The 13,261-nt window shown below is 40.6% G+C and overlaps 1 protein-coding gene across 1 annotated transcript in view; it reads left to right on the top strand.

The window, feature by feature from the left end:
• The first annotated feature begins 7,589 nt into the window (after nt 1–7,589).
• The window catches only part of zdhhc9 (zinc finger DHHC-type palmitoyltransferase 9), a 113,986-nt gene continuing 108,314 nt past the window's right edge, over nt 7,590–13,261 (top strand). The window contains exon 1 of the mRNA XM_068047565.1: nt 7,590–8,039. Coding sequence (XP_067903666.1) covers nt 7,882–8,039 — 158 coding nt within the window. The 5' untranslated portion in view covers nt 7,590–7,881. The remainder of the gene's footprint in view (nt 8,040–13,261) is intronic.

The raw sequence follows: 13,261 nt of genomic DNA, 5'->3' as shown, positions 1-13,261 counted from the left end.
ACAGAATGTATGACAAAGAGTAAAATGCTGAGTGATGAATAGTTGTGATTGAAGTCACAGGTTAAAGTCAGAAACAGTGCTACTGTGGAAACGAAATCATGCTAGCAGCTTAATTTGAGTGACTTTAAAGGGTTACCTGGGCTTCACTGTGCTCAACTCAGAGAACTGATCAAGCTGTGTTCATCAATTATAACTGGGGACTATATTCTTGGAAGGTGGAAAAAAATAAATTGTTTTTCATTTTTTGGCCACCACATACAAAGAAGATCTTAGTGTCAACCACAGGGAATACTGTCCCTTCAAGACATTTGTTCTCTGTGTCATTACATAAGAGTCAAAATTGCAATGTTTTGCACCCATAGGACCATGCACATTGAATGATGTTACTTGTTTTATCAGACACTGGGATCTGAGGTCAGTTCAGTATCACCTGCATGTGTGCTTCATAATACAATCTGGAAGCACTTGTGGTGCTGACAATCTATCCCACCTATTGAAGTACACTGTGGAAAAATCAATCCATTTTCGTCAAGGCCTCAAAAGCATTGGTAATTAGGTCATAGTCTCATAATGTGTTCAGAGCACCTGAACGGGCTTCAGAGTCTCAGTGCTCAAACAAAACAAATACCGTAGGCGAGGCGTGGTGACTGTGTTCAGTCTTCTCTCTCAATGCAGCTACTTGAAGGAAAATCAGTGGCAAACCAGTGGGAGGCATTCAAAAGCAAGATTCTACAGGCACAGTGTAGGCATGTCCCCACAAAGATAAAGGGTGGTATGACTAAATCTAGAGCCCCCTGGTTAGCTAGAAGCTTGCAGGGTAAGTTAAAGCAGAAAAAGAAATCTTATGACCATCACAAAAACCTTAATACTTTAGAAAGCCTAGAGGAATATAGAAAGTGCAGGGGTGAAGTAAAAAAGGAAATTAGAAAACCAAAGAGAGGACATGAAAAATTATTGGCAGGTAAAATCCAAGCAAAACGCAAAGATGTTTTGTCAGTACATTAAGAGCAAGAGGATAACTAAGAAAAGGGTAGGGCCTATCAGAGATGTTGAAGGGAAGTTATGCATGGATGCCGAAGATGTGGGCAGGGTTCTTAATGAATTTTTTGTCTCTGAATTCACAAAGGAGAGGGATGATGCAGACATAGTAGTGTTACGACCAGGTGAGAAAGAGGTCTAGGGTTCCCTTTCAGCCTTCACCTGGTCTTACTGTAACAGCGTTTAATTTTAAACACACAATGTTTTTAGCTCCCCCTTGGTGAATCCTTGTTCACCGCTTTCCAATTATAAGGCAAAGAAACCAGCACAAACAGGCTTTCTTAGGTTTAAAGAAGGAAAGTTGAAATTTATTAAACTTAAACTCTAATTCGGCTATCGCCTACAGATACATGCCATGCCCCACGCTAGCATGCATACGCAATACACACATGCAAATAGAGACAGAAAAAAGCAGAAGAAAAATAAAGTGGAAAGGTTTAGGCAATATCTGAAGAGTTGTTGTTACGGTTCTTCGAGCTCACTGTAAAGTCCTTGATTGTAGGTAGATCTTGCTTTTCATTGGGGCCCAGTATTCTTCTTAAACCTTGTTTGCTGTAGGAGACTTTTCTTTCTTGGGGTTCATGTGTCTTCAGTGGATTCAGAGGCTTGTGAGAAAAAGATGGGAGCAGACAGGAGAGAAATCTTCTCAGTCCAGGAGCAAACAGCTTTCTCCCCAAACTGTTTATACAAATTCAAAAAACTCAGGTTGCCCAGCAGGTTAGTCATGTGACTAGCTGGTTTGACCATGCCCATTTGCGTATTCGCCATCTTAGCAGTCAACCTGGAATGCGAGCACCCCCACCTTCAAAGTCTGATGATCAAAAGTCCATTGTGGGTTGAATGTCAGGGAATGGCTGCTTTGTCCTTCCAAACACTGTCTGTTAATATGCAAATGTTTTTTCCAGCCATGGCTGATCTGTTCAACAAGTCCTTTCCTAACTCCAGTAAGAGTTTAAAATTAATGTTCATGACAAAATTAATGTGCCTTATTCTTGGCAGGTGGGGGCCTAGCATGACAGTAGTAAAGGAGGAGGAGTGTGAAATATTAGATATGATAAGCATAATGAGAGAGGAAGTACTAGAGGGTCTGACATCCTTGAAAGTGGATACATTGCCAGGGCCGGATGGATTGCATCCCAGGTTGTTAAAGGAAGCCAGGGAGGAAATAACGGATGCGCTGAGGATCATCTTCAAATCCTCACTGGATAAGGGCGAGGTGCCAGAGGATTGGAGGTCTGCGAACGTTATACCATTGTTTAAAAAGGGTGCAAGGGATAGTCCAAATAATTATAGGCCGGTCAGTCTGATCCCGGTGGTGAGTAAATTATTAGAATCAATTCTGAGGGACAGGATAAACTGCAACGTAGAAAGGAACAGATTAATCAGGGATAGTCAGCATGGATTTGTTAAGGGAAGGTCATGTCTTACTAACTTGACTGAGTTTTTTGAGGAAGTAACAAGGAGGATTGATGAGGGTAGTGCAGTGGATGTGGTCTACAATTATTTTAGTAAGGCATTTGACAAGTTCCCGCATGGCAGACTGGTCAGTAAAATGAAAGCTCACGGGATACAGGGAATGTGGCAGTTTGGATCCTAAATTGGCTCAGTGACAGGAACCAAAGGGTAGTAGTTGATGGATGTTTTTGCAAATGGAAAGCAGTTTCCAGTGGCGTTCCACAGGGCTCAGTGTTGGAACCCTTGCTGTTTGTGACATACATGAATGATTTGGACTTAAATCTGGGAGGCATGATTGGGAAATTTGCTGATGATACAAAAATTGGCCATGTAGTTGATAGTTATATACACCAGAAAGATATCAATGGTTTGGTTGAGTGGGCGGAAAAGTGGCAAATGGAATTCAATCTAGAGAAGTGTGATGTAGTGCATTTGGGGAGGGCAAACAAAGCGAGGGAATACACAATAAATGGGAGAATATTGAGAGGGGTAGAAGAAGCGAGAGAACTTGGAGTGCTTGTCCACAGGTCCCTGAAGGTGGCAGGGCAGGTAGATAGTGTGGTGAAGTAGGCATATGGAATGCTTTCCTTTATTGGCTGCGGTATAGAATACAAAAGCAGGGATATAATGCTGGAACTGTATAAAACGTTGGCTAATGCCACAGCTGGAGTATTGTGTGCAGTCTGGTCACCACATCACAGGAAGGACATAATTGCTCTGGAGACAGTACAGAGGAGATTTACAAGAATGTTGCCAGGGCTTGAAAGTTGCAGCTATGAGGAAAGATTGGATCGGCTAGGGTTGTTTTCCTTAAAACAGAGGAGGCTGAGGGGTTACTTAATTAAGGTGTACAAAAGTATGAGGGGCCTAGATTAAGTAGACAGGAAGGACCCGTTTCCCCCAGCGGAGAGGTCAATTACAAGACAGCACAGATATAAGGTGATTGGTAGAAGGATTAGAGGGGATATGAGGAAAAACTTTTTCACCCAGAGTGTGGTGGGTGTCTGGAATTCACTGATAGGAACAGTGGTGGAGGCAGAAACCCTCAACGCATTTAAAAGGTACCTGGACATGTACCTGAAGTGTTGTAACCTGCAAGGCTACAGACCGGGTGCTGGAAAGTGGGATTAGATTGGGTGGCTATTTTTTTCAGCCGGCGCAGACACAATGGGCTGAATGGCCTCCTATGTGCTGTAACTTTTCTATGGTTCTGTGGTTCAAATTAGCTTCATCCTCTTTTCACTTTTGAGATTATCTGCTCTGTAGGGGCTCTCCAATTTCACAGTTTTTTTTGCTGTTTCCTGTGTTTCCAAAATCGACCTTACTCTGAGCTTTCTTGTGCTGTACCCCATCTATTAACTTTGTCCATTTCATCAGGGAACTGTCATTGTGTAGGAGTTATGTAACTCCTCAGGAGTTATGGATATCTATTTCAGCATCCCTCTTTATTTTCAGGTTCTTTAGAAGGAGGTCCAGAAGAGGCATCCAAGATAGGTACATTTGCAGCTCAGCTAATGAAGTAACATGTGACCATAAGCTCTGACCATCAAGCACAGACCATGGCAATTGTACCGAGACATATTTGAAGATACTCCATGAATATACAGCTTGTCTGTGACTCAGTACAGAACTTGCAGGAATCCAGGAGGGAAATTATGGGCCTGTAGCATGTCCCTTTATGGACCACCTGTTAGGCTAAATGTAGACCTAGCTTTCCTAAATACAGTTAGTCCTGGCTGTCTCGGGGCAAACTGATACTGCAGAGGAGGGTTCAAGCAATTGTTTGGCCCTTTGTTACATATGCAAAGGCACTAATGCCTGTTATAGACATGGGAACTGGGTACTGATTTTTTTGCCTATACTAATATGGCGGCAGATACACTACTAGCTCATAATGTGTGTGCACCTTCTGCCTGCCGTTCTGGCAGATTAGGAGGCTGTTTAGTGCCCAAGAAGCAGGTGCTGTGCAGCCACATTTCCAGGCCATACTATTTTATACTATGTAAAATAGGATGGCGCAGTGGTTAGCACTGCAGTCTCACAGCTCCAGCAACCTGGGTTCAGTTCTGGGTACTGCTTGTGTGCAGTTTGCAAGTTCTCCCTGTGACTGTGTAGGTTTCTACTGGGTGCTCTAGCTTCCTCCCACAGCCAAAGACTTGCAGGTTGATAGGTAAATTGGCCATTGTAAATTGCCCCTAGTGTCGGTAGGTGGTAGGGAATGTAGGATTAGTATAAATGGGTGGTTGTTGGTCAGCACAGACTAGGTGGGCCAAAGGGCCTGTTTCAGTGCTGTATCTCTAAATAAATTTTAAAAATGTATCAGAGTCACTGATTTACAGTAGTTAATAAGTCATTGTCCATTTATTAGAGTTGTCAGAGTGCTAGTAATATTTTTGGGCTAGGATTCAATTATTATGTGCTTAAGTATAAAATCTGTAGACTTGATTAAAATTTTTTCACTATATGCACATATAGGCTAAATGGGAATTAGAGAGCCATGTGTTTTTGTGGACAAGTGTTAACTTACTCCTTTCACTCCTCATCTTAAATTTACTTAGTCACTGCAAGATAGCAATGATCATAAAATATTTGTTCCAGAATAGAGAGAAAAGTTTTTACTCATAGACTTCCATTTTTCTATTTTAAAATTGCTCTAACAGTATTTTGTACCCTTGCAAAGTGTTAGGAACATCATAACCACTGTGTGGAATCATTGCTCATAATTTGTGCTGACTACTAATGACTTGCATATGACACAAGACTACCTGCTGAACTTGTTTTTGCCATTGAAAGGGCATATAATCCCTGATCTTTAAAAAGCTAAGAAAAATGGATAACTTAAGATGTGATCAAGTTATTTAAAATGGACTGTAAATATATAACTAGAGAATGTGTGTTGAACATCAATTCGGATTAAACTAGAATTCAGGTTAGAATGCTTTATTCCCCAGAGTTGCTGTATTAATTAACACATTGAGGGGTAAAAGGATAAGTATCGTCTGAAGTAATCAAATATTGCTGGGACTGATGATTCCCGAGCTGTTGTGACTATGGAAATGTCATTTCGAGGAAAACAACTAGTCTAAGATACGAAATGTATAATCACTTGCCTTTTCTGCATAGCATGATAGAAACCAGGATCTTTTTATATGGAGAATAGTAGAATTAAATTCAAGTCATGTTGTGTTTTGGAGTTCTTCCAACCTCAAACAGCAAGCTAAAGGTCTCAGGAAACTGTAACCTCATTAGTTTCGGAAAGCGTGGTAATCCTGGTATTGAAAATTGCATAACAAGCTGTGTTGATGTTCTTCCCATACCTAGCAGTGAAGATGTGAAATTGATTTTGAGGCACTGGCCTCATCAAGACAATGAGCTGTGGTGTGCCAACTGAGTGACCTGATGCAGCTAGCTGGATTAAGGGTGGCCAATAATGGACAACCAGATAAGTGCTCCTGCATATGGAGCACTCTTGCCCCTCCAGGCCCGACAAAAATAATTTCTGAAGAAGGGTCACTGACCTGAAACGTTAACTCTGCTCCTCTCTCCAACAAATGCTGCAAGACCTGCTGAGTATTTCCAGCGTTTCTTGTTTTTATTTCAGATTTCCAGCATCCGCAGTATTTTGCTTTTATTAAAAATAATTTCAAACTTGCTTGGTTTCGTCCACTCCATTGCACCTGGAACTGGTCTGAGCATGCATAGCACACCTAAACTATCAATCAGCTTCCTAGGTTTGCATGATAAATGGGACCTACTGTCTGCCACAGGCAGTTGCTTTGGGCTCCCAACAGTAGACCATTCTCAAAATGGTGCTGCCACACCATCAGTATTAACCGGTTGGTAAGTTACTTACCAGATTTTGATTTCCTTACCACCATGGTAACGTCAGGCATAGCAAGTGAAAATCAGCCACAAAATCTGCTCCGTAAAAATGCCCATTTTCCACTTATTGTGTCCCATTGTGATATGAGTTAAAAATATTGGACTATAATTCGCTGCAGCAGTGAATCTAATGGTGTCTGCTGTTAACTGGACTTTCACTTGCTTGTTTAAATTCAACAAAATTTTGTACCACAAGTTGCTAGAAGCGTGAGCTGAAAAACAGTGAGGGAAACCTGGTATCTGAAACGTGGGTCGACAAGGTAGGTAACTGTGTATCTCTTTAATCAATCAGATTGAAGGATTGTGAAATAGTACAAGGACTGAAAAGGAAGTGTAAATTAAAGTGGGTAAATTCAATGGCAAATCAGATACCGAAAGAGAAATAAAGATTGGATTGACAGTGAAAAGAGGCAAAGTAAAACATTTTCTTAAATTTTAAATTTTACACATTTAAAATGTCCACAACAATTAAAATCTGAATAAGGCTCCATACTTCTAGTTAATTTTCAATACTAGTGGTCCATTAATTGTGGATAACAATTAGCACGTTATTAATAGAATCTCTGATGGCTAATCTAGGCTTAATTAAATATATGCAAACCTTATATGGCTCCAAAACAAGGTCTTGCCTCACTCGAGAGCAGCTGTAACTTTACTGCGCAAGTACAGCAACTTCACGCCATTCAAGGCATTTCAATGATGAATTGGACACTGAGATGCCGTTTTCGTAAAGTTAACAAAGGCGCATCGACAGCAAATTTTGGATTTCCGTGTTAAATCACAAACCTGCTTTCGCCTGAAGTTTCTGCAGCAACTGCACATAAATAACAGCTTTTTTTAAACAGCAAATTGTGGGCCAAACTATTGTGATCACGGGCAAGGGCCACTGTTTTCAATAGATGTAGGACTTTTGCTGATTCTGTCAGTGAAAATGCCACCCCCAGTGGCCTTCGCTGCAGGTTAATATGTGGAAATACAGGCCGTCATTTGCACCCTCCGCTTTCCAGAATCTGCCCTTGTTTAGAGGCGGCGATCCCGAGCAGCGGGTCACAGTGACAGCCCTGTTATCTCGGGGAAGGACGGTCTGAATGAATGGGTCACTTCAAGCTGCCGGAACAGCTGGAGGCGCGCGCCCCCGTGCGTGCGCGGCGACGGCAACCAACTGGCTGGCGAGCGAGCGGGCGGACACGCGCAGAGCGGGGCTGGGAAAGGGCGTGGCTGACGGAGGTTTGGCTGGGTCTCCTGTGAGCGGCGGTGCTGTCCAGAGATGGAGCAGCGGACAGAGAGGTAGCGCTGAATATCCATCAGCATAGGATAGCAGGCAGAAGCAGTAAGGAGCACTGGGGAGGACAGAGCATTGCATACCCGGGGAACAAAGACAGATAGCAGCCAGCTGCATTGCACACTGCCAGCGAGCTCTGAGACTTTTAAAAAAAAATTAATAGATTTGAAAGGTTTTTAAATATATATTTAATTGAAAAGAATTACCGAAAGGAATACACAACGATGAAGAGCGAGAAAAAGCCAACACGGAAATGGCAGAAGCTGCCTGGGAGAAACACGTTCTGTTGCGATGGCAGGATCATGATGGCTCGACAGAAAGGAGTTTTTTACCTCACCGTCTTCCTCATCGTGGGAACCAGCGCGTTGTTCTTCGGCTTTGAGTGAGTAACAATGATAAGCATGTCCAATTGCTTTTTGAGGAAGGTGACAGGATTATAAGGACTTGGACTTCTGAAAGTGGCAAGTATCGTATTTAAGCAGAAAAATCTTGGGTTCGAGGGGATATGAAGCAGTTTGAATTTCTATTAAACCCATTCCTGGCGTACAGTTTGCGTCTGATTTACATGGATTTTAAATCACGCTGTGTGGAATTGAAACATCCTGTTTCCAGTAGTTTTGTGAGCAACCTGTCAAATGTTAGAAAATAAAGTGACTTGCATCCAAAAGCTAAGAAAAAGAAATCCTCCTGGTATTTGATTCAAGGAGTTTGTAATCTCATTTTCATCCCTATAAAATTTCACTGTCTAACAGTGACCTTGGCAGCTGTGGTAGCTTGTTTTTTTTAAATGTTTGAATCATTTCTATATTCTAAAATAACCATAATTTTGCAAATTGCTACTTTGGTCAACGAAATACGAGCCTCAAAGGACACCATTCTTGTGCACTGGGAATGGAGAACAGTAGGACAGCTCAAGTAATTCTCATCGTGGTGACGTTTGCGATGAAATGATGCGTTATAATTTGATTTCCTTCATGCTGTCGTATTTGGCAAATGCAGATAAAATGGCTTGCTAATTACTTCAGTTTGCAGTGTCCAATTTAAAGGAGTTACCTTTTGAGTAGTTTTTGGTTATAAAATGAGTTACTCGCCTTTGTTTTTTTTGAAGGTGTTTTAAACTTTCAAAACTGTTTTCTTAGATTCAACTGATTGCGTCCTGGTTAAGTGCACTCCGGTATGCTGAAATTCCTCGATCTGGTTACTGGTCTTATCCCAGTTAATAGCAGTCGGGGCAAGAGTGGGTGCCTTGGACATAAGAGCAACAATATCAGCCAAGGTTCTAGCTGCATATCAGCATCTGGGGACTGCCTCCTCCCCTCATCTTCAAATGGACAATGCAGGTATCGTGGTGTCTATTTGAGGACCCAGTAGGATTTGCCTGTAATGTTTTCTGGTCAGATAGCTTAACTGACGTTTGAAGAATGGGCACTTGCTTGATATATTGGAGTATTGTCCTGGCCTGTAAAATTCTACCTATCATGTTCAGGCAGGGAGAAAATAGTTTTTTTTCTGAATTTTCAATTCATTTAAAAAAAATGCAACAGGCCACCTGGACCAATTTGTGTGTTCTGTTCCTTGTTTTACAATGAACAGATTGTGGAGTTAAAATGCAAGTTTTTGTATATTTATTTCCTTACTCCTTTGTCATTACTGAAATTTACTGCATTTGTTTTTGTTTAGAAAATAAAATAGTCTAGTTTCTCTTAACTGTAGAATTGGCAAGTGATTAAACTGATGGTAATGCAATTAGAATTGGTCCTTTTCATAGAAGTTGGGCCCAAACTTTGCAGTGTACAAATCAGGAAGGGTATAAATAGTGAATATCCAGATATTTCTGTATGTAGATGAAGGGACTGAGAGCCCTGACCTTTTGGCTTAGCCAACAGTTGCTCTACAAGAATAATCCAAGATGGAAATTATGTGTAAACAAATTTCCAAAAGATTTGAGGATAAATATAAATATTCTAATTCGTTATGTGCAGAACAATTTTTGGTACTCAATGGTGGCACCAATGTTTTGAAATAGATGGCGCACTGTGTAGATTCAATATAAAATGTCCTTTCTCCCCAGTTTCAGCTTCAACATCCAAATACTCACTTATCTTTCCACTCTCAGTCTACCTTATGGTCTCCCTAAATGGTAGCTTTAGTATTTTTAATTAGATTAATATTGGCCAAACTAATTTTGCATAAAATTCTTCATTTGGTATTAACTTGTTCACGTGTATAAGCAACTCTAATATTTCCAAATTATATCCAGTTCAAGCAAACCCATGTGAAGAGATGTTCTTTGCTTCAGGATGCTATTAAAGCACATTGAGCTAAGGCTGTGTTTTCAGACAAATCAAATAAAAGTGGTAGTTATTGTGTTCCACCCATCCTGTTAAACAACCTCAATATTAATTGCACAGTTTATGAACCAACTGGTATATTTTAAGTGCTCAAACATTGACCCTGAGAATAAATATGTCTGTCATTTGAAACGGAACTCGGTATACAGTTTAGCAGCTAGATTCTGTTATCAGAGCTCTGCTATCTATGCTGTCGCCTATGCTCTGTCTGGCTCTTTTGGCTTGAGCTTGATTGGCGTCCTTTCCCCACTGTGTTGTCGAGTCCTCATCCTCATTTTCAAATCCATGCATGTCCTCACATCACCCTACCTGGTACTAGGAAAACTAATGGGACTAAAGGATGACAAGTTCCCTGGATCTGATGGCCTGCATCCTAGGATCTGAAAAGAAATGCATGCAGAGATTGTGGATGCATTGGTTGTAATCTTCCAAAATTCACTAGATTCTGGAAAAGCCCCAGCACATTGTAAAACTGCAAATGAAACGTCCGTATTCAAGAAAAGAGGGTGGTAGAAAACAGGAAACTATAGGCCAATTAGCCTAGCATCTGTCATTGGAAAATGCTGGACTCCATTAAGGAAGTAGTAGCAGGACAATTAGAAAATCATAATGCAATCAAGCAGACATAGTTAATAAAAGGGAAATCATGTTTAAAGAATTTATTAGAGTTCTTTGAGGATGTAATGAGCAGTGTGAATAAAGGGGAACCAGTAGATATAATGCATTTGGATTTCCAAAAAGCATTCGATAAGGTGCTACATAAAAGGGTACTACACAAGATAAGAGCTTATGTTGTTGGGGGTAATATGTTAGCATGGATTGAGGATTGGCTAACTAACAGGAAACAGAGTCAGGATAAATGGGTCATTTTCAGGTTGGCAAACTGTAACTAGTGGAGTGCCACAGGGATTGGTGCTGGGGCCTCAACTATTTACAATCTATATTAATGACTTGGATGAAGGGCCCGACTGCATTGTAGCCAAATTTGCTGCTGATACAAAGATAGGTAGGAAAGCAAGTTGTGAAGAGTACGCAGTCTGCAAAGAGATATAGATCGGTTAAATGACTGGGCAAAAATATGGAAGATGAAGTATAATGTGAGAAAATGTGAGGTTCACTTTGATGAAAAGAATAGAAAAGCAGGATATTTATTTAAATGTAGAGAAACTACAGAATGCTGTGGTACAGAGGGATCTGGGTGCCCTTGTAAATGAATCAGAAAAGTTAGCATGCAGGTACAGCATTAGGAAGGCAAATGGAATGTTAGCCTTCATTGTAAGGGGGATGGAGTATAAAAGTCAGTCTTGCTACAACTGTACAGGGCATTGGTGAGACCATACCTAGAGTACTTAGAGCAGTTTTGGTCTCCTTATTTAAGGAGGGATATACTTACATTGGAGGCAGTTCAGAGAAGGTTCACCAGGCTGATTCCTGGGATGAAGGGTTGTCTTGTGAGGAAAGGTTAGGCTTATACGTGTTGGAGTTTAGAAGAATGAGAGGTGATCTTCTTGAAACACAAGATTCTGAGGGGGCTTGAAAGGGTAGATGCTGAGAGGATGTTTCCTCTCGTGGGGGAATCTAGAACTAGAGCACAATTTAAAAATAAGGGGTTCCCCATTTAAGATGGTGATGAGCAATTTCTTCTCCTGAGGGTTATTAATATTTGGAATTCTCTTACCCAGAGAGCAATGGAGGCTGTGTCATTGAATATATTCAAGGCTGAATTACAGATTTTTGAAGGATGAGGGTTATGGGGAACTGGCAATTAAGGCCACAATCAGATCAGCCATGATCTTACTGGCGGAGCAGGCTTGAGGAGTCGAATGGCCTACTCCCTTCGCCTATTTCTTATGTCTACCTCTGCGGTCTTTCCCAACCCTATATGCATTCCAGCATGTATCCTCCGTTGTAAGCCTACTTTGATGTGCATCTCCTCTTTTTGACCACCCCACCTTCAACTTTTGTTAGAGAATTATTTCACACTGTACCTGCATTTTGAAATTCTCCATTGCTGTCTCCCACCAAAAGCCTTTTCAAAACCATAATTTTTGACCGTAACCTTGGTCATCTAACTTTTCTCCTTCCATTTGTCTTCTGATTTTCTGTGAAAGGTTTGGGAAATTTTCTTCTGTGGAAAGTGCTGCATAAGTGCAAGTTGTCTTCGCCCTACCTTTCTGAACCCTCTTTCCAGGTCTGTTGAAATGACATGCAATATTTTGTTGCTGTATCACATGCAGCTCAAAGGAAGGGGTTAACTGAGAAAATGTAACTGCTTTCTGCTTATTATAGTAAGTGTGTTTCTCCTGTGTTTACTAGCCTTTTTATAAAAAAAAATGCAGACCATGCAGCATAATAAATATTTTGTTCGTACCTTCCTAGTGCTTTACTTTGCCAAATGGCAAAGATGTTAAATAGCTAGGAGCTAATTGGAATCCAATCTCTTGAAGTGTTTGCTGTGTGATCGTTCACAAATTAGCCTTTGCACAGGGGTTATGAACTGCAAAACAGTAAATTTAACAGATTATTAATAATCCAATTTATTTGGTCAGGTTTGCATAGAATACATTGTCAGCAAGGGGAGCATTTGCACTGAGTTAAAACTGTGGAGAATATAATTAGACTAAATGGGAAGCGATGAGGTATGAGAGAGATTTTATGCTTGGTTAGGAGTGTTTTGCAGCAAGATGTGTGAATAAGTGAATGAGATTTTATGCTTGGATCCAGTTTGTTTGCTTAGATTTTGAAATATCTTTTGGCCAGATTTATTGCAATACCACTGTGTGCATAATGTGTGTTGTTTTTTGTTTGACAATCCAAACAGATTCTATATGTGACTTTTTTTTCTTGCCTAGAATTAGTATTTCAAAGGAAGGGTCCAAGTATGAAAATGCAGTACGCTCTATTTCGATCCTGTGAGTTGGTGACTTGTAAAAGCATTGGTGCTTAGAACATTATACAGCACATTATCTATAGAATATGGTACAGCACTTTTTTTCTGTTGAATTCGGTTTTAAATCTCCTGAGTGGTTCACAATGCAAATACTGTTAATTTTCTTTACAACTGACCAGTAGTCAAATAGTTTGAGATCAAAGTACAGTTTTTATTGGCTTTTTTAAAAATGGAAATGCCACTCATACATTTGATGGTATGTATGAAAAACTGTATTTGGACGTTTTCTTTTGTTCATGGGCTTTGAACATCACTGGCAAGGCCAGCATTTATTGCCCTTCAGAAGGTGGTGGTGAGTTGCCG

The sequence above is a fragment of the Heterodontus francisci genome, chromosome 15, assembly GCF_036365525.1.
Source record: "Heterodontus francisci isolate sHetFra1 chromosome 15, sHetFra1.hap1, whole genome shotgun sequence".
Classification (NCBI taxonomy): domain Eukaryota; kingdom Metazoa; phylum Chordata; class Chondrichthyes; order Heterodontiformes; family Heterodontidae; genus Heterodontus; species Heterodontus francisci.
This window is presented reverse-complemented; position numbering and strand designations above follow the sequence as displayed.